Below are 27,148 nucleotides of genomic sequence, written 5' to 3'. Positions count from 1 at the left end.
GAAACTTAAATTTAAGCCAACAAGTCCTTGAAGGTGTTACATGGAAACAACCCTTCCAGCTGCTCCACAACCAACTATGTAATAACTGTTAACAGCCACCAGGGGGAGGTCTCCATCATGCTGAGGAGCAGAGAGCTAAGGGGATATACATACAGTTGCAGTTGGAAGTTTAAAAAAAACACAAATTCCCTGTCTTAGGTCAGTTAGGAGCACAACTTTATTTTAAGAATGTGAAATATCAGAATAATAGTAGAGAATGATTTATTTCAGCTTTCATTTCTCTCATCCCATTCCCAGTGGGTCAGAAGTTTACATACACTCAAATAATATCTAGTAGCATTGCCTTTAAATTTTTAAAATTTCGGGTCAAATGTTTCAGGTAGCCTTCCACAAGCTTCCCACAATAAGTTGGGTGAATTTTGGCCCATTCCTCAAGGCAGAGATGGTGTAAGTAACTGAGTCAGGTTTGTAGGCCTCCTTGCTCACACATGCTTTTTTAGTTCTGCCCACAAATGTTCTATAGGATTGAGGTCAGGGCTTTGTGATGGCCACTCCAATACCTCGACTTTGTTGTCCTTAAGCCATTTTGCCACAACCTTGGAAGTATGCTTGGGGCCAATGTCCATTTGGAAGACAAATGTACGACCGAGCTTTAACTTCCTGACTGATGTCATGAGATGTTGCCTCAATATATCCAGATAAATTTTCCTTCCTCATGATGCCATCAATTATGTGAAGTGCACCAGTCCCTCCTGCAGCAAAGCACCTCCACAACATGATGCTGCCACCCCAGTGCTTCACAGTTGGTATGTGTTCTTCAGCTTGCAAGCCTCCCCCTTTTTCCTCAAACATAATGATTGTCACTATTTTTGTTTCATCAGACCAGAGGACATTTCTCCAAAAAGTAAGCTCTCTGTCCTCATGTGCAGTTACAAACCGTACTCTGGCTTATTTATGACGGTTTTGGAGCAGTGGCTTCTTCCTTGCTGATTGGCCATTCAGGTTATGTTGATATAGGACTCGTTTTACTGTGGATATAGATACTTTGTTCCTGTTTCCTACAGCATCTTCACAAGGTTCTTTGCTGTTGTTCTGGGATTCACTTGCACTTTTCGCACCAAAGTACATTCATCTCTAGGACACAGAATGCATCTCCTTCCTGAGCAGTATGACAGCTGCGTGGTCGCATGGTGTTTATACTTGCGTACTATTGTTTGTACAGATGAACTTGGTACTTTCAGGCGTTTGGAAATTGCTCCCAAGGATGAACCAAACTTGTGGAGGTCTATCATTTTCTTCTGAGGTCTTGGCTGATTTCTTTTGATTTTCACATGTCAAGCAAAGAGGCACTGAGTTTGATGGTAGTCCTTGAAATACATCCACAGGTACACTGCCAATTGGCTCAAATGTTGTCAAGCTTCTAAAGCCATGACATCATTTTCTGGAATTTCCCAAGCTGTTTAAAGGCACAGTCAACTTAGTGTATGTAAACTTCTGACCCATTGGAATTGTGATATAGTGAATTATAAGTGAAATCATCGGTCTATAAACAATTGTTGGAAAAATTACTTAAGTCCTAACTGACTTGCCAAAACTACAGTTTGGCAACAATAAATTTGTGGAGTGGTTGAAAAACGAGTTTCAATGACTCCAACCTAAGTGTATGTAAACGTCAGACTTCAACTGTATATAGCTAGATAGACACACATCAAAAAAATAAAACGTCCTCTCACTGTCAACTGCGTTTATTTTCAGCAAACTTAACGTGTAAATATTTGTATAAACATAAGATTCAACAACTGAGACAAACTGATCAAGTTCCACAGGCGTGTGACTAACTGAAATGAAATAATGTGTCCCTGAACAAAGGGGGGTTGGTCAAAATCAAGTTTTAGTCAGTATCTGGTGTGGCCACCATCTGCATTAAGTACTGCAGTGCATCTCCTCCTCGTGGACTACACCAGATTTGCCAGTTTTTGCTATGAGATGTTACCCCACTCTTCCACCTAGGCACCTGCAAGTTCCCGGACATTTCTGGGCCTAGCCCTCAGCCTCCGATCTAACAGGTCCCAGACATGCTCAATTGGATTGAAATCCTGGCTCTTCGCTGGCCAATGCGGAACACTGACATTCCTGTCTTGCAGGAAATCACGCACAGAACGAGCAGTATGGCTGGTGGCATTGTCATGCTGTTGGGTCAGGATGAGCCTGCAGGAAGGGTACCACATGAGGGAGGAGGATGTCTTCCCTGTAACGCACAGCGTTGAGATGGCCTGCAATGACAACAAGCTCAGTCCGATGATGCTGTGACACACCGCCCCAGACCATGACGGACACTCCACCTCCAAATCGATCTTGCTCCCGAGGTCTCGGTGTAACGCTCATTCCTTCAACGATAAACAAGAATGCGACCATCACCCCTGGTGAGACAACACCGCGACTCATCAGTGAAGAGCACTTGTTGCCAGTCCTGTCTGGTCCAGCAACGGTGGGTTTGTGCCCATAGGCAACATTGTTGCCGGTGATGTCTGGTGAGGACCTGCCTTACAACAGGCCTACAAACACTCAGTCCAGCCTCTCTCAGCCTATTGCGGACAGTCTGAGCACTGATGGAGGGATTGTGCATTCCTGGTGTAACTCGGGCAGTTGTTGCCATCCTGTACTTGTCCCGCAAGTGCGATGTTCGGATGTAGCGATCCTGTGCTATCCGTCCTGTCTCCCCGTAGTGCTGTCTTAGGCATCTCAGTACGGGCAATGCAATTTATTGGGCCTGGCCACATCTGCAGTCCTCACGCCTCCAGTCCTCATGCCTCCTCTAACACCTGAAAAAGGTGTTAGAGGGTGAGAGAAACTCATTTTTTTCCACACCGTTCCTTACCTCTTTTACAAGGATCTCGGCCACGTCTCGGTGGTTGTTGAGGGAGGCCAGGTGCAGAGCCGAGAAGCCGTCCTCCTTCTTGACATCCACCAGCTGACGCGCCCGAGCCAAGATCTTCTCCGTGGCCCTGTGGAAACAAATGGCCTCGGGTTCAGATTGAGCATATAGTGCACTACTCATATGGACATGTTTTGTGCCTTGGGGACAGAAGAGTGCTTTATGGATTATAAATCACTGTTAACACACAACCATGGAAAACCTGGAATCAGAGAGAAGGTTTGTATGACAAATGTATCTGCGTCACAAATCGGTAGCTTAACCCATCATTAGAAGGAAAGGAAACAACACAGCCAGTGAGCCCCAACTAGGGGCAGGGATTTCCATTAGGCAGTGCTAAGCGTTTTACTGAGAGCAGCGGCTCTAAACTGCATTGACCTCCAGCTCTCGGCTGAACTTGCATAATGGATTGGCGTTGCTCTTTCCTAACACCCCCCCCCGTCATATACCATCTTGTCTCTCTCTCTCTTAGCTACTCCACCATTCCCACACTCAGTTAAATCTTCCTCAAGCACTCATCATAATTCACTCTAATCCATGCCACATATTGGCCAACAAAATTGTTTTCTATAACCAGTTCCACAGACTTTGGCCAATCTCCATAGTGTGGTGGAGAGACATTGAACTCGGGCTTTGAGAATAGGACAGAAGGATTGATTAATCCTGCTCTGTTATTCATTCGCTGGGTTTTGATATTGCAGTCCGTCGGGGGCCGGCTGGCTGTAAAGCAGGGCTGTCCGTGTAAATCCTCTGCGCCGGCTGCTTTATGGCGTGTGAAATTAGCCCTACACAGTATCATACAGTTCTCAGGCCACGGCAGACAGGGTTCACGCAGACATGTAGGTAGACAGACACAAAAACAGACACGAACCAGACTCTTTCCCATTAGTCAGAGTTGTTTTCCCCTTGTAATCTACATTTTTATAATCTGCTGGTTCTAATGTCATTTTAAAGTGGGTTTGCCTATTTGCATCTCCAAGTTACTGTTAAATAATTTGAAAGCTAATGAGGCATTTATAAAATTATATTCTTCAAAAATAAATAGTTCTACTGTATATCCTTAATTGACTGGGTAGCTGTTATGTACAAGTAGTTACAGTAGTGTACAGTAAAAGCAGGGTCAAAGAAAGCAGTCGATTTCTGCTGCGGAGTCAAATAAGGGGGGTTTAATGCAGCATTATTTATAATGGCAACAAAGTAAGCGTGCAGTCCTTAACACATTGCTCATCCATTTCAGTACTGTACATGAGAAGCAGAGGTGGCTGGGGGGGAAACAACCAGCGGATTGGCATGGTTATATATGGTCATTCACCTCAGGGCAGCCGAGCAGCTCACCACTCTCTGTGGCTCTTAGAGCAAACTACAGGTAAATTCCAAAATAAAGGAAACATCAACATAATGTGTCTTAATAGGATGTTGGGACACCACAAGCCAGAACAGCTTCAGTGTACATTGGAATAGATTCTACAAGTGTTTGGAACTCTATTGAAGGGATGCAAAACCATTCTTCCACGAGAAATTACATCATTTGGTGTTTTGTTGATGGTGGTGGACAACGCTGTCCAAGGTGCCAATTCAGAATCTCCCATTCGTGTTCAATTAGGTTCAGATCTGGTGACAGATGGCCATGACATATGGTTTACATCTTTTTCATGCTCATCAAATCATTCAATGACCACTTGTGCCCTGTGGATGGGGGTATTGTCATCCTATGGGGGTATGGTAGCCAAAAGAATAGCCTGCCCAGCATTTTTATACATGACCCTAAGCATGATGGGATGTTAATTGCTTGATTAACTCAGGAACCGCACCTGTGTGGAAGCACCTGCTTGCAATATACTTTGTATCCCTCATTTACTCAAGTGTCCATTATTTTGGCAGTTACCTGTACATACTTTACTACTGGTGGGGGGATAGTGGTCATTTGTACCTGCATGTGACTCACTTGGAGGAGGGGGAAGTGGGGTGGAGGGTGAATAGGGAGGTTGTCACAGCTGCCTCCCTCAAGACTGCATCTCTGACCCCCTCTGCCCCTCCCCACTTCACAAGCTCATAATTCCGCCCCCTTACCCTGCAGCCCCGGAAAAGTGTCTCTGATTGGATGTTAGCCCAGTCACTGTCATCTCCCCTCAGTTTAGATCTCTGCATAATTTCCATAAACCCTGCATGTTCATGAATATTCACAGATCTCCTGATCTACGAGGCATTACTGTCGTAATGTGAGCTCATACATCATGACACCAACGCAAATGGTAATGACTTCGCTAGAGAGAAAACATACATTTTTAGTTTCTGAATGAATGTCAATTGTGGACTCATTGGGGAATATAAACATCGCTCTTCCGTGAAAACGATTTGGGGATGTGGAAAGATAAATACACTGAAAAATGCATTTATGTGCTGAATCGTTGTGAAGTAGTTGGAGGGACAGAGTGAGTCAGACATTTAATGTTGTTGTGGTAGGACAGTGTGTGAGGGTTAAGGCTTAGCTGGGGTGTGTACGGCCAGACGGACTTGCCTTTGGCTGGGAGCTCGGGAGGAGCACAGAAAGACCAGGTCAACAGAGAAAGGGACAGAGGAAGATTGGAGGGAGAGAAATAGGGAGAGAGAGCGAGGGAAAAAGAGAGAATTAGAAGAGGGAAACAGAAGAAGATAGTTGTGAGGAAGAGAAAAGAGAGGAGGCTCTCTCTCATGGGCTGCCTGCCTCTCTCTTTGCCTTCCCAGGATCATTTTAGAACTATGACCCTCTCTTCCCATTTCCTCAGGTAAACTAAATAAATACCTTCACTAAAATAAACAAACGCATATTTATATCAACGAAACCACCGGAGAGGAGAGGCAGAAGAATGGAAGAACTCAAAACCCCTTTAGGGATGCTACTTTGTGGACAAATAAACACAAAACAACTAAACATAGGGTGGCAGGGTAGGTTAGAGCGTTGGACTAGTAACCGGAAGGTTGCAAGTTCAAACCCCCAAGCTGACAAGGTACAAATCTGTCGTTCTGCTCCTGAACAGGCAGTTAACCCACTGTTCCTAGGCCGTCATTGAAAATAAGAATTTGTTCTTAACTGATCTTGCCTAGTAAAATAAATAAAAAAACAATGAAAGAAACAGACACATGGGCATTTTTCTGCATGCATACAGTATCTTAGACCATACTCTAATATATGTATGCATGAGTAAAACGAGCTCCAGTATACTGTAATTCTCAATGTTCTTTCCATTTGCAGCAGCAGCTGATGTCAGACCAGATGAATGCTCGAGAGAGGATGCTGAACTCAAGCACTGCACATGACACTTTCCAGAACAGATTGGCCATTTCTTTTTTGATTCTGTGTTGGAGCCTTCCTGAATGACTGTTTTTCCTTTCTTCGTGCAGAGTCAACATTCTCCCCATATAGGGAGATGCTTTTCACTGAGGGGGGGACCTTCAAACTTCTACAGATGCACCATTGAGAGCATCCTGTCGGGCTGTATCACCGCCTGGTACACCAATTGCACCTTCCGCAACCGCAGGGCTCTCCAGAGGGTGGTCCAGTCAGTTAAATACATTACCGGGAGCACACTGCCTGTCTTCCAGGACATCTACAGCATCCGGTGTGTATCACAGGAAGGCCAAGAAAATCATCAAGGCCCTTAAGGTTCCGTTTTAGGACCACTATTGTTTTCACTATATATTTGACCTCTTGGTGATGTCATGTATAACATAGGATACCCCCAGGCCATAAGACCCCTGAACAGGTAATCAAATGGCTACCCGGATTATTTGCATTGTGTGCCCCCCCCAACCCCTCTTTTACACTGGTGCTTCTCTCTGTATCATATATGCACAGTCACTTTAACTATATAGTCATGTACCTACTACCTCAATTGGCCCGACCAACCAGTGCTCCCGCACATTGGCTAACCTGGCTGTCTGCATTGTGCTCCGCCACCCACCACCCACCAACCCCTCTTTACGCTACTGCTACTCTCTGTTGATCATATATGCAGTCACTTTAACCATAGCTACATGTACATACTACCTCAATCAGCCTGACTAACCGGTATCTGTATGTAGCCTCGCTACTGTATATAGCCTCGCTACTGTTTTTCACTGTCTTTTTACTGTTGTTTTTATTTCTTTACTTACCTAATTGTTCACGTTATACCTTTTTTTGTACTATTGGTTAGAGCCTGTAAGTAAGCATTTCACTGTAACGTCTACACCTGTTGTATTCGGCGCACGTGACAAATGCAATTTTATTTGGAAACATAATGTTAACTTTCACTGCTATGTGGATGACACACAGCTGTACATTTCGATGAAACGTGGTGAAGCCCCAAATTGCCCTCCCTGGAAGCCTGTGTGTTTCAGACATAAGGAAGTGGATGGCTGCACATTTTCTACTTTTAAACTCGGACAAAACAGAGATGCTTGTTCTAGGTCCCAAGAAAAAAAAATAGATATTTTGTTGAATCTGACAATGAATCTTGCTTGTACAGTCATCTCAAATAAAACTGTGAAGGACCTCGGCGTTACTCTGGACCCTGATCTCTTTTGACGAACATATCAAGACTGTTTCAAGGACAGCTTTCTTCCATCTACGTAAGATTGCAAAAATGAGAAACTTTGACCACAAATTATGCAGAAAAATGTATCCATGCTTTTGTCAATTCTAGGATAGATTATTGCAATGCCATACTTTCCGGCTAAAGCACTAAATAAATTTCAGTGCTAAACACGGCTGCTAGAATCTTGACAAGAACCAAAAAATGTGATCATATTACTCCAGTGCTAGCCACTGGCTTCCCATCAAGACAAGGGCTGATTTCAAGGTTTTACTGCTAACCTACAAAGCATTACATGGGCTTGCTCCTATCTTTCTGATTTGGTCCTGCCGTACATACCTACACGTACGCGACGGTCACAAGACGCAGGCCTCCTTACTGTCCCTAGAATTTCTAAGCAAACAGCTGGAGGCAGGGCTTTCTCCTATAGGGCTCCATTTTTATGGAATGGTCTGCCTATCCATGTGAGAGACGCAGACTCGGTCTCAACCTTTAAGTCTTTATTGACTACTCATCTCTTCATTATGTCCTATGATTGACTGTAGTCTGGCCCAGGAGTGTGAAGGTGAACGGAAAGGCTCTGGAGCAATGAACCGCCCTTGCCATCTCTGCCTGGCTAGTTCCCCTCTCTCCACTGGGATTCTCTGCCTCTAACCCGATTACGGGGCTAAGTCACTGGCTTACTGGTGCTCTTCCATGCCGTCCCTAGGAGGGGTGCGTGATCTTCCTGTCTGGGTTGGCGCCCCCCCTTGGGTTGTGCCGTGGCGGAGATCTTTGTGAGCTATACTCGGCCTTGTCTCAGGATGGTAAGTTGGTGGTTGAAGAAATCCCTCTAGTGTTGTGGGTGCTGAGCTTTGGTCTCTCTCCCTCTCGCCCCTAGGACCATGCCTCAGGACTACCTGGCCATGCTGCTGCTCCAGTTTCAACTGTTCTGCCTGCGGCTATCGAACCCTGACCTGCTGTTTTCAACCTTCTAGAGATAGCAGGAGCGGTAGCGATACACTCAATGATCGGCTATGAAAAGCCAACTGACATTTACTCCTGAGGTGCTGATCTGTTGCACCCTCGACAACCGCTGTGATTATTATTTTTTGACCCTGCTGGTCATCTATGAACATTTGAACATCTTGGCAATGTTCTGTTATAATCTTCACCCGGCACAGCCAGAACAGGACTGGCCACCCCTCATAGCCTGGTTCCACTCTAGGATTCTTCCTAGGTTCTGGCCTTTCTAGGGAGTTTTTCCTAGCCATCGTGCTTCAACACCTGCATTATTTGGGGTTTTAGGCTGGGTTTCTATACAGCACTTTGTGACATCAGCTGATTTAAGAAGGGCTTTATAAATACATTTGATCGTATTTAATCCATTTTCAATTCAAGCTTTAACAACAAAATGTGGAATAAGGGGCATGAATACCTTATGAAGGCACTGTATATAACGTATTCTAGTCATTGAACACTGGTCACTTGAATAATGTTTACATACTGTTCTATACACTTTATACACTGAGTATACCAAACATTAAGAACACCTTCCTAATATTGAGTTGCACCCCCCAGGAAATTGTTGAGGGCGAAAAACCCAGCAGTGTTGCAGTTCTTGACAAAAACCAGTGCACCTGGCACCTATTACCATACCCCATTCAAAGGCACTTAAATATTTTGTCTTGCACATTCACCCTCTGAATGGCACACATACACAATCCATGTCTCAATGGGCTCTTGGCTTAAAAATCCTCCTTCAACCTCTTCTCCCATTAATCTACACTGATTGAAGTGGATTTAACAAGGGACATCAATAAGGGATCATAGCATTCACCTGGATTCACCTAGTCAGTCTATGTAATGGAAAGAGCAAGCATTTTTAAAATTATGTATAATCAGTGTATGTATATACTGTATTCTAGTCATGGCTCATCCTATATAATTATTGCTGTACACAACTGTTCTATTCATATATTGTCCATACTGTCTTTACACTCCGTTATATGTATATACACTCAGTGGCCAGTTTATTAGGTACACAAAAATGGTTCTCTTGTACAGACAATGAGTCACGTGGCCATGGATTGCTATATAAAGCAGGCAGACAGGCATCGAGTCATTCAGTTACTGGTCGACTGAATGTTAGAATTTTTATTTTATTTCACCTTTATTTAACCAGGTAAGCTAGTTGAGAAAAAGTTCTCATTTACAACTGTGATCTGGCCAAGATAAAGCAAAGCAAAGCAGTGAGACACAAACAACACATGGAGTTACACATGGAATAAAAAAACAGTCAATAACACAATAGAAAAAAAAGATTCTATATACAGTGTGTGCAAAGCAATAAATAGGCCATAGTAGCGAAGTAATTACAGTTTGGCAAATTAACACTGGAGAGATAGATGTGCAGATGATGGTGTGTAAGTAGTGATACTGGTGTGCAAAAGAACAGAAAAGTAAATAAAAACAATATGGGATGAGGTAGATGGGCGGGCTATTTACAGATGGGCTATGTACACCTGCAGCGATCGGTTAGCTGCTCAGATAGCTGATGCTTAAAGTTAGAGGGGGGAAATATAAGTCTCGGCCTCCCGGGTGGTGCAGTGGTTAAGGGTGCTGTACTGCAGCGCCAGCTGTGCCACCAGAGATCCTGGGTTCCCACCCAGGCTCTGTCGTAACCGGCCGCGACCGAGAGGTCTGTGAGGCGACGCACAATTGGCCTAGCGTCGTCCGGGTTAGGGAGGGCTTGGCCGGTAGGGATCTCCTTGTCTCATCGCGCACCAGTGACTCCTGTGGCGGACCGGGCGCAGTGCACGCTAACCAAGATTGCCAGGTGCACAGTGTTTCCTCCGACACATTCGTGCGGCTGGCTTCCGGGTTGGATGCGCGTTGTGTATCGGAGGACACATGACTGTCAACCCTAGTCTCTCCCGAGCCCATACGGGAGTTGTAGCGATGAGGCAAGATAGTAGCTACTAAAAGCAATTCGATACCACGAAATTGGGGAGAAAAAGGATTTTAAAAAATATATATTTAAAAAAAAATACATTTCCAGCTTCAGCGATTTTTGCAATTCGTTCCAGTCATTGGCAGCAGAGAACTGAAAGGAAAGGCGGGCAAAGAGGTGCTACGGGTGGGTGTTGTTATCGTGACCAGTGAGCTGAAATGAGGTGGAGCTCTACCTAGATGACCTGGTGCCAGTGGGTCTGGCAACAACGAGAGCATACAGGTGGTGAGTGGTATAAGGGGCTTTGGTGACAAAACAGATGGCACTGTGATAGACTGTGAAGTCCATGGAGGACAAGAGCACCTCCTCCCAGCTGCCCACTGCACTGAGGCTAGGTAACACGGTCACCACCGATAAATCCATGATTATCAAAAACTTCAATAAGCATTTCTCAACGACTGGCCATGCCTTCCGCCTGGCTACTCCAACCTCGGCCAACAGTTCCCCCCCCCCCCCCCCCCCCCGCAGCTCCTCACCCAAGCCTCTCCAGGTTCTCCTTTACCCAAATCCAGATAGCAAATGTTCTGAAAGAGCTGCAAAACCTGGACCTGTACAAATCAGCTGGGCTTGACTATCTGGACCCTCTATTTCTGAAACTATCCGCCGCCATTGTCGCAACCCCCATTACCAGCCTGTTCAACCTCTCTTTCATATCGTCTGAGATCCCCAAGGATTGGAAAGCTGCCGCAGTCATCCCACTCTTCAAAGTGGGAGACACCCTGGACCCATACTGTTACAGACCTATATCCATCCTTTTCTTTGACATCTGTTGGGAGAAATTACTGATTTACAGTTCATGAGGGTTGCCTCATCACACATATGACGTTTTGGAAACATCTGACCTTTTAAACCCTTCGAAACAGCCCCTATGACCCCAATTTAAGGCACTTCCGGTTGACACAGGAAGCTGAAAGTGAACACATATCATCCTTGGGGTAGGCACTTACAGAATATTGAGTTAAGTCTTTACATTAAGAACTGCCTGATTTACAGAGGGTAGAATGAGTGTGTGTGATTTCAGAAAATCACAGAAATCTCGCAGAGCTCCGAAACCCACCTTTAATAACGGATTTGTCTGAACACACCGCAACTGGATTTGTAACTTTTTTGAAGAAAAAAAAAAATTTGAGCATCACCAATTGTACATTGTATGATTTCTCTTAAATTTCGATAGATAAATGGCTGGTTCTTTTTTACCTACACGGTAGGTTCATGTACTTTGACATGAAGCGGTCAAATTAGCGCTCTATTTTTGACCTTTAATTCCAGAAACATGGCCTTGACACCATTTTCGTTTCTGAGCTAACAGCCCATTAGTCCAAACCTATGCTCACCAAGTTTTGTCTTCCGTTTAGGAGAAATGGCCATGTCGTGATTGGTGATGTTTTGTACATTTTCAATAAGATTCCATTCGCACTATGTGGTGGAGTTTACCTGGACACTGGAAAAACTACCAAAATTTGCACATTTTATATAACGGAAACCGAATGTGCGAGAGACTTCATTCGATCACTTCCTGGAAGATCAGGCCCCGGTGCACGGCCCGAATTTTAGAAACATTCGCGGACGTATAGTAAGGGACCATACATTTGCAATATGGAGTTTCTCATCGATCATACAGCAAATGCCAAACTTTCTGTAAGGTCACCAGATCATTGCTCTAACATACATCTTCACCAAATTTATGCAAACTATTGTTCCCAAAGATTAGAAAATTCCCAAAGCTATCCCTTCTATACATTTGGGGGTGCAAGATCTTTTACAAATTATCACCCCATATCTATCTGTACTACCATATATTCCTAACCAAATTGTATTCTGTATAGTTAAAACTACTCTACAGATACTCTACAGATACAGCGGGGCAAAAAAGTATTTAGTCAGCCACCAATTGTGCAAGTTCTCCCACTTGAAAATTACAGGCCTCTCATCTTTTTATCATAGGTACACTTCAACTATGACAGACAAAATGAGAAGAAAAAAATCCAGAAAATCACATCGTAGGATTTTTAATGAATTTATTTGCAAATTATGGTGGAAAATAAGTATTTGGTCACCCACAAACAAGCAAGATTTCTGGCTCTCACTGACCTGTAACTTCTTCTTTAATAGGCTCCTCTGTCCTCCACTCGTTACCTGTATTAATGGCACCTGTTTGAATTCGTTATCAGTATAAAAGACACCTGTCCACAACCTCAAACAGTCACACTCCAAACTCCACTATGGCCAAGACCAAAGAGCTGGCAAAGGACACCAGAAACAAAATTGTAGACCTGCACCAGGCTGGGAAGACTGAATCTGCAATAGGTAAGCAGCTTGGTTTGAAGAAATCAACTGTGGGAGCAATTATTAGGAAATGGAAGACATACAAGACCACTGATAATCTCCCTCGATCTGGGGCTCCACGCAAGGTCTCACACCGTGGGGTCAAAATGATCACATGAACGGTGAGCAAAAATCCCAGAACCACACGGGGGGGACCTAGTGCATGACCTGCAGAGAGCTGTGACCAAAGTAACAAAGCCTACCATCAGTAACACACTACGCCCCCAGGGACTCAAATCCTGCAGTGCCAGACGTGTCCCCCTGCTTAAGCCAGTACATGTCCAGGCCCGTCTGAAGTTTGCTAGAGAGCATTTGAATGATCCAGAAGAAGATTGAGAGAATGTCATATGGTCAGATGAAACCAAAATAGAACTTTTTGGTAAAAACTCAACTCGTCGTGTTTGGAGGACAAAGAAATGCTGAGTTGCATCCAAAGAACACCATACCTACTGTGAAGCATGGGGGTGGAAACATCATGCTTTGGGGCTGTCATTCTGCAAAAGGACCAGGATGACTGATCCGTGTAAAGGAAAGAATGAATGGGGCCATGTATCGTGAGATTTTGAGTTAAAACCTCCTTCCATCAGCAAGGGCATTGAAGATGAAACGTGGCTGGGTCTTTCAGCATGACAATGATCCCAAACACACCACCCAGGCAACGAAGGTGTGGCTTCGTAAGAAGCATTTCAAAGTCCTCCAGATCTCAACCCCATAGAAAATCTTTGGAGGGAGTTGAAAGTCCGTGTTGCCCAGCAACAGCCCCAAAACGTCACTGCTCTAGAGGAGATCTGCATGGAGGAATGGGCCAAAATACCAGCAACAGTGTGTGAAAACCTTGTGAAGACTTACAGAAAATGTTTGACCTCTGTCATTGCCAACAAAGGGTATATAACAAAGTATTGAGATAAACTTGTTATTGACCAAATTCTTATTTTCCACCATAATTTGCAAATAAATTCATTAAAAAAATTTGAGGGGATTTTTCCCCCTCATTTTGTCTGTCATAGTGAAGTGTACCTATGATGAAAATTACAGGCCTCTCGCATATTTTTAAGTGGGAGAACTGGGGGTGGTCCTTCTGTAGCTCAGTTGGTAGAGCATGGCGCTTGTAACGCCAGGGTAGTGGGTTCGATTCCCGGGACCACCCATACGTAGAATGTATGCACACATGACTGTAAGTCGCTTTGGATAAAAGCGTCTGCTAAATGGCATATATTATTATTATTATTACTTACACAATTGGTGGCTGACTAAATACTTTTTTGCCAAACTGTATATATACACTGCTCAAAAAAATAAAGGGAACAATTAAACAACACAATGTAACTCCAAGTCAATCACACTTCTGTGAAATCAAACTGTCCACTTAGGAAGCAACACTGATTGACAATAAATTTCACATGTTGTTGTGCAAATGGAATAGACAACAGGTGGAAATTATAGGCAATTAGCAAGACACCCCTAATAAAGGAGTGGTTTTGCAGGCAGTGACCACAGACCACTTCTCAGTTCCTATACTTCCTGGCTGATGTTTTGGTCACTTTTGAATGCTGGCGGTGCTTTCACTCTAGTGGTAGCATGAGACGGAGTCTACAACCCACACAAGTGGCTCAGGTAGTGCAGCTCATCCAGGATGGCACATCAATGCGTGCTGTGGCAAGAAGGTTTGCTGTGTCTGTCAGCGTAGTGTCCAGAGCATGGAGGCGCTACCAGGAGACAGGCCAGTACATCAGGAGATGTGGAGGAGGCCGTAGGAGGGCAACAACCCAGCAGCAGGACCGCTACCTCCACCTCCACCTGCACCTTCAAAATGACCTCCAGCAGGCCACAAATGTGCATGTGTCTGCTCAAACGGTCAAAAACAGACTCCATGAGGGTGGAATGAGGGCCCGACGTCCACAGGTGGGGGTTGTGCTTACAGCCCAACACAGACCGTGCAGGACGTTTGGCATTTGCCAGAGAACACCAAGATTGGCAAAGTTGCCACTGTCGCCCTGTGCTCTTCACAGATGAAAGCAGGTTCACACTGAGCACATGTGACAGACGTGACAGAGTCTGGAGACGCTGTGGAGAACGTTCTGCTGCCTGAAACATCCTCCAGCATGACCGGTTTGGCTGTGGGTCAGTCATGGTGTGGGGTGGCATTTCTTTGGGGGGCCGCACAGCCCTCCATGTGCCCGCCAGAGGTAGCCTGACTACCATTAGGTACCGAGATGAGATCCTCAGACCCCTTGTGAGACAATATGCTGGTGTGGTTAGCCCTGGGTTCCTCCTAATGCAAGACAATGCTAGACCTCATGTGGCTGGAGTGTGTCAGCAGTTCCTGCAAGAGGAAGCCATTGATGCTATGGACTGGCCCGCCCGTTCCCCAGATCTGAATCCAATTGAGCACATCTGGGACATCATGTCTCGCTCCATCCACCAACGCCACGTTGCACCACAGACTGTCCAGGAGTTGGCGGATGCTTTAGTCCAGGTCTGGGAGGAGATCCCTCAGGAGACCATCCGCCACCTCATCAGGAGCATGCCCAGGCATTGTAGGGAGGTCATACAGGCACGTGGAGGCCACACACACTACTGAGCGTCATTTTGACTTGTTTTAAGGACATTACATCAAAGTTGGATCAGCCTGTAGTGTGGTTTTCCACTTTAATTTTGAGTGTGACTCCAAATCCAGACCTCCGTGGGTTGATAGATTTGATTTCCATTGATCATTTTTGTGTGATTTTGTTGTCAGCACATTCAACTATGTAAAGAAAAAAGTATTTAATAAGAATATTTCATTCATTCAGATCTAGGATGTGCTATTTTAGTGTTACCTTTATTTTTGAGCAGTATATGTATACACACACACACACACACGCACACACACACACACACAAGTTCTCTACATGCACAGTGAAGCTCAGCTTATCATCAACCCACACACCCAAATATTTGTAAACTTTAACTTGCTCTATTGTATCTCCAGCCAATGTAGCAATGACATGATTTGTAACATGCCTGGCATTTGAAAATACAATGCATTTTGATTTACCCGAATTTAAAATTAGCTTTAAATCAATACATATTCTGTTGTATGATGTTAAATGCTCTTTGGGCATTTTCAAAAGCTAAAGATAAACTACTACCACTTGAATAAAGAACAGTATCATCTGCATAAAAATTAACATCCGCTGTTTCAATAAGATCACCAATGTTGATATACAAAATGTATATCAAACCTGATTGCATTCCATTTAAGATGTTGTTTTCTTGGAAGGTGACCTTTAGCTCCCTACTAACTAAGGACTCCAGTACCTTTGACAGTACAGACAATTTTGATATGGGTCAATAGTTGTCAAGTAGCGAAGGATCTCCACCTTTCACGAGAGGCAGTACCAAAAGCAGTTTTCCACAATACACAGAGGGAAACTTAATGTCTTATTCTCTGTAATAATGGTATATGAATAATGATGCATTTTATTTTGTAAAGTGGTTTCTTGCATAAAACAACAATATTTTCATTCACCTCCTTGTCTGAAGGACAAGTGGATAAACATGTTAATGTCAAGCCCTGCATGTTGTTTTGAAAAGTGTCATGCAATGTAGGCCTACATTGAACACCACACATTGGCCGCTAGTGTAGATTGAACTATATAACATCTATTTCCATGTTTAAATGTTATGGGATGAATTTTCTCCATTGTTTTTGATGGTAGGCCTCTCTGGTAGACCTACATTATGATCAAATAGCCACAGTAGTCTATTTGACCTGTTAAAACTTAAAATCGGGTACAGCCTCAGTGTTTACAGTAAACGTGCGCACAGAATTTGCACAGAATATTCACAATGTTCAAGTTTGCGTTGAACAGATGTAAAATTCGCACAGCAATGAAAAAAAACATTGGTAGTGAGTACGGCCCAGTACATCACTGGTAGCTACTACCTATATATGTATAACTTTGAGCTGGATTGTCGGTCTTTGCAATTTTCGTTTGCGTCCGTTAGCATATTCAGCTAGCAGGCTCTATGAAAATGTGCAATTACTTGTACTAATTTTGCTAGCATTCTGGTAATAGAAGCCAAATGGGCTTTTTTGTGGTTGCATTTTTTAGCGCCCCTTGTGTACTAAGCCGGTAAGACCGTAAATCCTAGTAAGACGGTATGACATTTAATTATTATTATTTACTACTACTTTACTCACTTTTTCTCCCCAATTCCGTGATATCTAATTAATAGTTACGATCGGCTCATCGCTGCAACTCTCATACAGACTCTAGAGAGGCGAATGTCGAGAGCCATGCGTCCTCCGAAACACAACCCTGCCAAGCCGCACTGCCTTTGACACACTGCTCTCTTAACCAGGAAGCTAGCCGCACCAATGTGTCGGAGGAAACACTGTCCAACTGACGACCGTGGTCAGCTTGCAGGCGCCCAACAGCCACAAGGAATCGCTATAGCACGACGAGACAAGGAAGTCCCGGCCGGCCAAACCCTCCCCTAACCCGGACGACGCTGGGCCAATTGCGGGCTGCCCCATGGGTCTCCCGGTCACGGCCGGGTATGGATCGAACCAGAGGCTGTAGTGATGCCTCACCCATGCGATGCAATGCCTTAGACAGGTACTCCACTCGGAAGCTCTACAATATAAAAATCTGGTTACCGCCCAACCCTAGTAGTGAAGTACTCACAGCTTGTTTCCTTTGAGGGCTGCATGGTATAGTGTAGTGTGTATGGGGTAGTGTGTAGTGTACAGTAGTAGTGTAGGACTCACAGCTTGTTGCCTTTGAGGGCTGCGTGATGCAGGAGGTTGAAGCCGCGGTGGTTCTGCTGGGTGAAGTCTATGTTGGGCACCACAACCAGGATCTCAATGATGTTCCGGAAGTCTTTGGCGATGGCGTCGTGCAGTGGTGTGTCTCCGTACGAGTCCTTGTAGGAGAGGAGGAGAAAGAAGTTAGCCAGGTAATAAATGATCTGTGGTCCTTTATATAGTTGTAGCCCCTAATAGAGAGGGTTAGCATTTGGGTAGGGAGAGCTGATCCTTGAGACCTTGAGGCCTTCTATTTGATCATAGTTCTACAGCAACGTTTTTATATTATGAATGAACTACAGTGTTGGGCGGTATCCAGATTTTCATACCGTTTCTATACCACACCGGGGAATAAGTTATTAACGGATGTGCATACATGGTGCTCTATTTTTCTTTGGGGGGGGGGGTGGCACAAAACGATTTAGGCAACAGGGATCCAGGAAGGGATTGAATGTCTCTAGTCTGAGTACAGGTCTTTTTAGCTAACATTCCACTCCATGTCATTGCCAAAGAGACTGGCCTTTCGGCAATCTCAACATTCAATATGCAGATGGATTTGCTCATGGGTTGTTGGAAATAAATATATTTCCATGACAACATGTGGTGCCTTGAATAGAATTAGAAACAAACATTTAACTGTTATCTAAAGGGGGTGAAAGGGACGTGTCTGTCAGCCCTGCCTTAAAAGACCAACATTTGTTAAAGAATGGTTAAAGGGGTCTGAACACTTTCCGAAGGCATAGTGCATTCGGAAAGTATTCAGACCTTGACTTTCACATTTTGTTAGGTTACAGCCTTATTCTAAAATTGATCCAATCGTTTTTTCCACCTCAATCTACACACAACAGCACATAATGACAAAGCAAAAACAGGTTTTTAGAAATGTTGGATTTATTTAAAAAATTACAAAACTGAAATATCACATATACATACAGTTGAAGTCGGAAGTTTACATACACCTGAGCCAAATACATTTAAACTCAGTTTCACAATTCCTGACATTTAATCCTAGTAAGAATTCCATGTCTTAGGTCAGTTAGTATCACCAATTTATTTTAAGAACGTGAAATGTCAGTATAATAGTAGAGAGAATGATTTATTTCATCTTTTATTTATTTCATCACATTCCCAGTGGGTCAGAAGTTTAAATACACTCAATTAGTATTTGGTAGCATGGCCTTTAAATTGGGTCAAATGTTTCAGGTAGCCTTCCACAAGCTTCCCACAATAAGTTGGCTGAATTTTGGCCCATTCCTCCTGACAGAGCTGGTGTAACTGAGTCACGTTTGTAGGCCTCCTTGCTCGCACACGCCTTTTCAGTTCTGCCCACAAAATGTATATTTTCTATTTTGCCACAACTTTGGAAGTATGCTTGGGGTCATTGTCCATTTGGAAGAACAATTTGTAATCAAGCTTTAACTTCCCGACTGATGTTTTGAGATGTTTCTTCAATATATCCACATAATTTCCCTCCCTCATGATGCCATCAATTTAGTGAAGTGCACCAGTCCCTCATGCAGCAAAGCACCCCCACAACATGATGCTGCCACCCCCGTGCTTCAAGGTTGAGATTGTGTTCTTTGGCTTGCAAGCATCCCCCTTTTTCCTCCAAACATAACGATGGTCATTATGGCCAAACAGTTCTATTTTTGTTTCATCAGACCAAAGGACATTTCTCCCTATGTGCAGTTGCAAACCATAGTTTTGGAGCAGTGGCTTCTTCCTTGCTGAGTGGCCTTTCAGGTTATGTCGATAACGAGCTCGTTTTACTGTGGATATAGACACTTTTGTACCTGTTTCCTCCAGCATCTTCACAAGGTCCTTTGCTGTTGTTCTGGTATTGATTTACACCTTTCGCACCAAAGTATGTTCATCTCTAGGGGACAGAATGCATCTCCTTCCTGAGCAGTGTGAAGGCTGCGTGGTCCGATGGTGTTTATACTTGCGTACTATTATTTGTACAGATGAACGTGGTACCTTCAGGCGTTTGGAAATTGCTCCAAAGGATGAACCAGACTAATGGAGGTCTAAATTTAGCTGATTTCTTTAGATTTTCCCACGATGTCAAGCAGAGGCACTGAGTTTGAAGGTAGGCCTTGAAATACATCCACAGGTACACCTCCAATTGACTCAAAGTCAAGACATTTTCTGGAATTTCCCAAGCTGTTTAAAGGCACAGTCCACTTAGTGTATGTAAACTTCTGACCCACTGGAATTGTGATACAGTTAAATAATCTGTCTGTAAACAATTGTTGGAAAAATGACTTGTTTCATGCACAAAGTAGCTGTCCTTACCGACTTGCCAAAACTATAGTTTGTTAATAAGACATTTGTGGAGTGGTTGAAAAACAAGTTTTCATGACTCCAACCTGTGTGTATGTAAACCTCCGACTTCAACTGCAAATACATTTACAAAATAAAATATGGGGTGATGGAAATGATGCAGACAATTACATTGATGGAAGCCACACTATCTGCAATATTAAAGCTGTTAGCGAGGGAAGTTGTTGCATTTTGAGGCTTAAAATCAAAGCAAAGAGGTTGCATGTGTGGAATTGCAGTATGTATTTAGTTTGAGAATTTAGACGTGAGCTAGAAACTTTTGATAGGAAGGCTTCGTCTGGACAAACAAAAAAACAGTTGCTTAGCAACCGGATAACAACCTGTTCCATGGAGAGAGAAAAAGAGGAGTTCCAATATTTGGATAATCGTTGTGATTAGAAGATAGCTGTGAGGATTATCGAATCAGGATCAACTCCGTTCACTTCGAGCTCATTAGTAGAGCTCGCCAGCTTGCAGTCCTAAAACTCGGAAATGATTTACCTCTGGTTCGTTCAGCGATCCAAGTGGGAAAAATGTATGTGGAAAGAATAGGGTTTTGGGATAAATGCTGAAAATCAGGTTAACACAGATTTAGGAGATCTTAAACATTTTGATCTATGAGATAATATCATTCAGTTAACATGGCCTTTATTAATTATGTAGCCTTTGTGCTATTTTTATTTTTTAAATGATTCAAAATTGACAAAAAAATGACGTTGATGAAAATGATCTTATAGAACAACACATAAGATTTCCTAAGCCTACAATTTATTTAATACATCGTAGATTTGTTATAGTTATACTTAACGTATAAGTAGTGGAGTAGCATGCACCCCCGCAGCCCTCGGGTACCCACCCCAAAAATAGATACAAATATTTGTTTAAATCATTCCGTCGATATAAACGGTATATCGCCCAAGCCTACTCTGAGTACTCATGTATAGCAATGCTGCTCTTTTCTGTTACAGTACAGCTCAGATACACACATTAACAAAAATAAAAAATAATATTGAACCTTTATTGAACTAGGCAAGTCAGTTAAGAACAAATTCTTATTTACAATGACGGCCTATGAATAGTGGGTTAACTGCTTTGTTCAGGGGCAGAACAACAGATTTTTAACTTGTCAGCTCAGGGATTCGATCTAGCAACCTTTCGGTTACTGGCTCAATGCTCTAACCACTAGCCTACCTGCCACCCCAACATACACACAAACTTCAAGCAACCATTCCACTGCAGCTGAACACGCACATTGCTTGAGCAGAAAAATGAATAGTAAGTTATTAGTCCCCCAAAGGGGACATTTTATTGCACTAGCCAATACATACATCAATAACTACACAGTAAAAGCACAAAGAATATAAAAAACAAAGTGATAAAATGCTTCAAAAGAAAAGGATCTGCGGAAACATTGTTTTGTTCCTAGTTAAAATAAATATGTCTGCCATTGCAGTCTATACGGTTTAGTTTCTTGAGAGACTTGCGAGTGTGTGTTTGCGCATGCATGTGTGTTTTGTATGTACGGGCGGTGAGCATGACAGAAGAAAGCATGAACCAAAGTATTGAATTAAAATAAGGAATATGATGGCATTTCTGACGCAGATAATGTAGTTCTTATTAGTGGGTACTGACCTGTAGGTTGATGTCGGCTGAGTGTTCCGACAGCACACGCACCACATCGGTGAAGCCCTTGTTGACGGCTATGTGCAGTGCTGTGCACATGGAGTTGTTCAGCAGGTTCACCTTGGCCCCTTTGCTCAGCAATAGCCGTGCAATCTCCGCCTGGTTCCTGCACACACACACACAATGAGCAACAAAATGTATAAACCTAACCACAATCATTTTCCTATCAATTTAGGGTACTCATTTAAATATTCATTACTCAATGCATTTTCATATATTTGTTGTGTTGTTTTAATTGACTCATTCTGATAACAAATGTATGTTTGTAATCACTTATTTTGTGGGGGGCATGGTGAGGGATTATGGACAACAGTAATACCCCTGTGTGATTGACTGTTTGTGTGTTATGATTTTCACCCCAAATCCAATAAAATCCAGAGACCAACCACCCCCATAACCTGTTTTCTAACAATGTGAATACAGGGTACTTAAGACTGGCAACCTTGTGTGTGTGTGTGTGTGTGTGTGTTGTGTGTATTCCTCTCACCCGAAGGCCGTGTAGTGCAGGGCGGTGTCTCCGTCCTCGTCCTTCACTTCAATGGAGCTGTTGGCTTGCAGCAGAGCCAGGACCACCTCCATGTGGCCCTGGTGGGCTGCCACCTGCAGCGCCGTCTTGCCCTGGTTCTTTATATCCACCTGGAGAGATGTCACACACACAATCAATCACATTAAGAGATGTCTCACACACAATCGCATTAAGGGATGACATGCATACAGTCTGCGGTGCCGGGAATGAACGCACCTTGTCAGGGTATTTCTGCACAAGCTCTCGGACTTTGTTGGCACTGCCATGAGCCGCCTCGATGACCAGCCGGCTGGGGTTGTCCTGCTCTGTAGACTGAGACAGCAGCTTCTCGAGGACTGAAATGACTGTGTCTGGAGAGAGAGATAAAGAGGGGGGGAAAGGGAAAGTGAAAAAATATCATGTGGATGAATAAAGAGCAAGGGAAGGAGAAAGATGGAAAAATAGAAGAAAGAGAAACATGTTAGTGATGGATTCCAGAGCATAGAGAACATGCATAGTAGGTGCTGTGCTACCCTCCAGGCCCCTCTAAACCCAGAGAGCATACACAGTTACCAAGAGTTACCAAGTCAAAGCACAACCCTTGGAATGAGTCAAAATGTCCCTGTGCACCCTAACCCAGCATTACGAGCCTCTCGTATCCACTCTCTTCCACCATGATGTATATGACGGACACAGAAAAAGGGGTGATTGAGCCAGAGTACCCAAGACTAGTAGAACCACACATACACACATGAGGAGCAGTAGAGGCACATATGCTGATGAGGCCTCTGGAGCTTGCCTCTAATATGAAGGAGCATGAAAGAGAGAAAAACCAGACATTTCAGAGACATGCAAATTACATGCAAATGAAACCCGTTCGTCATGCATGTGGAGACAGTGACCAGGAGAAACATCGATATGAGAAGCCGTATATGCAACAGACAGCCACTGTCACTCCCCTTGGTTAGTAGTGCATGCATAGCTTGCAGCAAGAGTGCTGGAAGAAGAGGGAGGGGGTCCATAGGGAATTCAGGGAAAGTGATAAGGAAATGAAAGGAGAGATAAAAAGCAACACTCGTTGGATGACTGTTGGATAAGAGGCCCCCTTCCTCCTGTCTGCGAGGTCTCAGTAGTCCTTACTTCCGGATACGTTGGGGTTCTCCACCGTCATGAGGTTGGCGTCCACCTCCACGGATTGGGCCGAGAGGCACGCCGGGTTAAAGGTCCACGTCTGGCCGTTGAAGGCCACGCGCAGGTCCCCGTCGGCGTACACCTTCAGCACCTTGCCCACCTGCCCCAGGGCCTGATGGGAGAGGAGAGGGTGTAGAAAACAAAAGGAGGAAGATGGGTGGGGGGCAGAGGAGAGGGAGGGAGATAAGGAAGGAGAGTGAAAAGACAGTGACACTGACAGTGTTAGGACACCAGATAGGTAGGTAGGACTATGGACTCTGTTCAATTACACTTTAAATATTCCTCTCGTTGTCTCCTTTCCACCATGAACAATAGGACAAGATATTAGGTTTTAACACCCATCACAGGCCATGAAGGAGAGGAAGTGTTTCAAAGAACCTCCATCAAACCATGATTGTCATCTTTCAATCTCAAATGCACTCTTTTTAGATACCAATGACACTCTTGGAAATTCTCAGGGCTTTTATTTATAGGTAATTAATCAGGATGCTTTGCTTTCGCAGAAGCCTTAAGCTTGTTTACCGGTAGTCCCCTAGGGCATAAAGGGCATTGTCTCTAATGCAGAGGGCCGACTGCCAGCTGAGGCTTCGCACAACGGCATGACAGGAAGTTCGTGCCAGGCTAAGGAAACCTAGAAGGGAGGTTAGTGCCAGGCTAAGGAAAGTTAGTGTTAGGTTACAGGAAGTTAACTCCAGGGTATGGGAAGTTAGCCTCAGGCTATGTCAACATACGGGTGTCATGCTGTCTGTCCATTCTCCATGGCCAGCCTGAAGCCTCTTAACGCTGTCTATGTCTTCCAGCACTCGCACCAGCTCGCCCACACCAAAAGTGTTCACCTACGGCAAGAAAGGGGAAGACAGCAAATTGTTAGCGATGTGATTCTATGCTAATCTTATAAGACCATGCTGTGAGCCTGTATTCATTTCCCACTGGTAGATGTAGACTACCTTGGTTAGTGCCCCTGGGTGGAAGGTCCAGCGGATGTTGTTGCTGTACTGGACTCGGACATCTCCCCGGTCAGTGATTCTGTGTACCATCCCGATTCTGCAGGTGTACTGTAAACACACAAATTTGCAGTCACAGATTGTGGCCGGCCTTGACCTTATCGTTTCGCTGGCTCCATTGATTTGAACATAAAAGTTGCTTGTTGGTTTTGCTCTATTGCACACCAGAGACCAATCACGCCAACGACATTACATAAAGCTGGGTTCAAAGATTCAAAATGGGGAATCGGTACTCAGAATTTGAAGTAATATTTGTCTAACATGGCACATGCAGTACATGCAGTGACAAAGTGGTAAACACTTCAAAGTAGTTCTACAACTGGAGAAAGCTTGGAATGAGGTCAGACTCTTGATAAAATTCTGTCAGAGAAATTCCACCATTTGACTTAGAGGGAGTTTAGTTCATACCTCTGACATTTTGGGGTTCCACCCTCCGTGGCCCTCCTGCATCTGTCTGAGGATGTCCACCTCCAGGAGACATTTCACCTTGTCCCCCTGGTTGAAGGTGTGGCCTTCTGCACTCTCCTGCCTCTGCAGTTCTGCGTGCTCACCTGTGTACGCACGAACCATAGATAAACGCACATCGGAACATATGACAAAGATAGGCCAACTCTGCACAGAGTGCCTTCATACTGATATACACGGAGTATAGAAAACATTAAGAACACCTGCTCATTCCATGACAGTCTGACCAGGTGAAAGCTATGATCCCTTATTGATTTCACTTGTTAAATCCACTTCAAATCAGTGTAGATGAAGGGGCGGAGACCGGTGAAAGAAGGATTTTTAAGCCCTGAGATAATTGGGCATTGATTGTGTATGTGTGCCATTTAGAGGGTGAATGGGCATGGTAGTAGGTGCCAGGCGCAACAGTGTGTCAAGAACTGCAATGCTGCTGGGTTTTACATGCTCAACAGTTTCCTGTGTGTAACAAGAAAGGTTCACTACGCAAAGGACATCCAGCCAACTTAACACAACTGTGGGAAGCAACGGAGTCAACATGGGCCAGCATCCCTGGGGAACGCTTTCGACACCTTAGAGTCCATGTCCAGACAAATTAAGGCTGTTCTGAAAGCCAAAGGGGGGGGTTGCAACTCAATATTAGGAAGGTGTTACTAATGTTTGATTTACTCAGTGTATAGCAGGGTTGTCAAACATGCCCAAATTAATTGTTTGGGGGGGGGGGGGGAATCTGAATTGACATTAAAATAACTAAAAACTAATGGCACTGCATTTATAAATCTCTTTACTCTGTCCAGCTTGCTAACAGTCATCAAAACAAAAGCTAGGAAGTCACGAGTATTCAAAATTCCAATAACGATGGAAAATACAATTTTTTTGCAAATTTTGACAAAGAGGAAATAATACATTTTAAGTACGGCCTTCTGACCTCAGGGAAGAACGAATGTAGCCCGTGGGGCAAAATGAGTTTGACACCCTTGATCTATAGGATACATACACTATTTTCTAGAATGACAAAAACAAGCATGTCTACACCCCCCTAGTTTCATACCGAGCTTTGGTAGGTGGTCTTTGTAGTAGAAGCCTCCCTGGACGTCAGACACGTATTTGAGGTCTACCTTGCCCTTGTGACCCATTCGGTAGACATTGGTGGTGCCATTGGACCAGGTGACACTGGCCACACTGCGACCGGACTCTGTGTCCCAGCCACGGATGTCCACCACCTTCCCAACCTTACCCTCTCCTCCTGCACACATGGTGTAGAATTGTGGGATGAGAGAAAGAGTGAAGAGAGCAAGATTTTTAAAATAGGCTTATTGGGGAAAATGTGGAATGATGAGAAGAGAAATAGTTAGGGTGAATTATATGAAACGCAATCATTTTATTTTGTGTAGTTCGATTCCGTGCACACTTCAAAAGACAATTTTTAAACAGGAAATGGTGCCCATCAATGTTTCACAGCCAAATGTTCAACCCATTTCTGGGAACACACAGCATACAGACCATACTCTGCTAAAGGAATCTTGTCAATTCTAGACTAGCTAATTCAACACATTACATACTGAAAACAAGAAACAACAAGTGGGGATCGTGACTCCAAATTGGTGCTCTGGATGCTGAGAAAGGATCAAAGACCAATCAGATAGTGCCTTCAGGAAGTATTCACAACCCTCAACTTTTTCCACACCAGAATTGAAAATGGATTGACATGCTTTCTCACTGGCCTACACACAATACCCCATAATGTCAAAGTGGAATCATGTTTTTCGAATGTTTTACAAATTTAAAAAAAATGAAAAGCTGAAATGTCTTGAGTCAATAAGTATTCAACCCCTTTCTTATACCAAGCGTAAATAAATAAATACATTTCAGGTAAAACAAATAAACATAATGGAGCACATGTAAAATCAGTCTGCTTTTCACCAGACACTGGGAGATTAATTCACCTTTCAGCAAGACAATAACTTAAAACACAAGGCCAAATCTACACTGGAGTTGCTTACCAAGAAGACCGTGAATGTTCCAGAGTGGCAGAGTTACAGTTTGGACTTAAATATACTTGAAATCTTCATCTAGCAACGATCAACAAACAATTTGACAGAACTTGAAGAATTTTGAAAACAATAAATGGCAAACTGTTGCACAATTCTTGTGTGAAAAGCGCTTAGAGACTTACCCACAAAGACTCTCTTTTTTAATCACTGCCAAAGGTGATTTTACAAAGTATAAACTCAGGGGTGAATACTTATGTAAATTTGATATTTGTGTATTTAATGAGTCTATACATTTCCTAACATTTCAAAAACACATTTTCAAGGTATATGAATACTTTCTGAAGGCACTGTAATCTGAATAGACAGTGAACATTGGCCATCTTTCAACAA

At 43.7% G+C, this 27,148-nt stretch overlaps 1 protein-coding gene across 3 annotated transcripts in view; it reads right to left on the bottom strand.

The window, feature by feature from the left end:
* LOC124032018 (E3 ubiquitin-protein ligase MIB2-like) overlaps positions 1-27,148 on the bottom strand; it is an 81,269-nt gene that overhangs the window by 6,981 nt on the left and 47,140 nt on the right. For all 3 annotated transcript variants that reach the window (XM_046343963.1, XM_046343962.1, XM_046343961.1), the window contains 10 exons: positions 25,816-26,010; positions 24,711-24,853; positions 24,246-24,353; positions 24,030-24,134; positions 23,248-23,410; positions 22,345-22,478; positions 22,090-22,238; positions 21,552-21,708; positions 17,562-17,716; positions 2,879-3,005 (listed from right to left, as the gene is read on the bottom strand). In XM_046343963.1, the coding sequence (XP_046199919.1) occupies positions 2,879-3,005; positions 17,562-17,716; positions 21,552-21,708; positions 22,090-22,238; positions 22,345-22,478; positions 23,248-23,410; positions 24,030-24,134; positions 24,246-24,353; positions 24,711-24,853; positions 25,816-26,010 (1,436 nt within the window). The remainder of the gene's footprint in view (positions 1-2,878; positions 3,006-17,561; positions 17,717-21,551; positions 21,709-22,089; positions 22,239-22,344; positions 22,479-23,247; positions 23,411-24,029; positions 24,135-24,245; positions 24,354-24,710; positions 24,854-25,815; positions 26,011-27,148) is intronic.

The sequence above is a fragment of the Oncorhynchus gorbuscha genome, linkage group LG03 (genome assembly GCF_021184085.1).
Source record: "Oncorhynchus gorbuscha isolate QuinsamMale2020 ecotype Even-year linkage group LG03, OgorEven_v1.0, whole genome shotgun sequence".
In the NCBI taxonomy this organism is placed as follows: Eukaryota; Metazoa; Chordata; class Actinopteri; order Salmoniformes; family Salmonidae; genus Oncorhynchus; species Oncorhynchus gorbuscha.
This window is presented reverse-complemented; position numbering and strand designations above follow the sequence as displayed.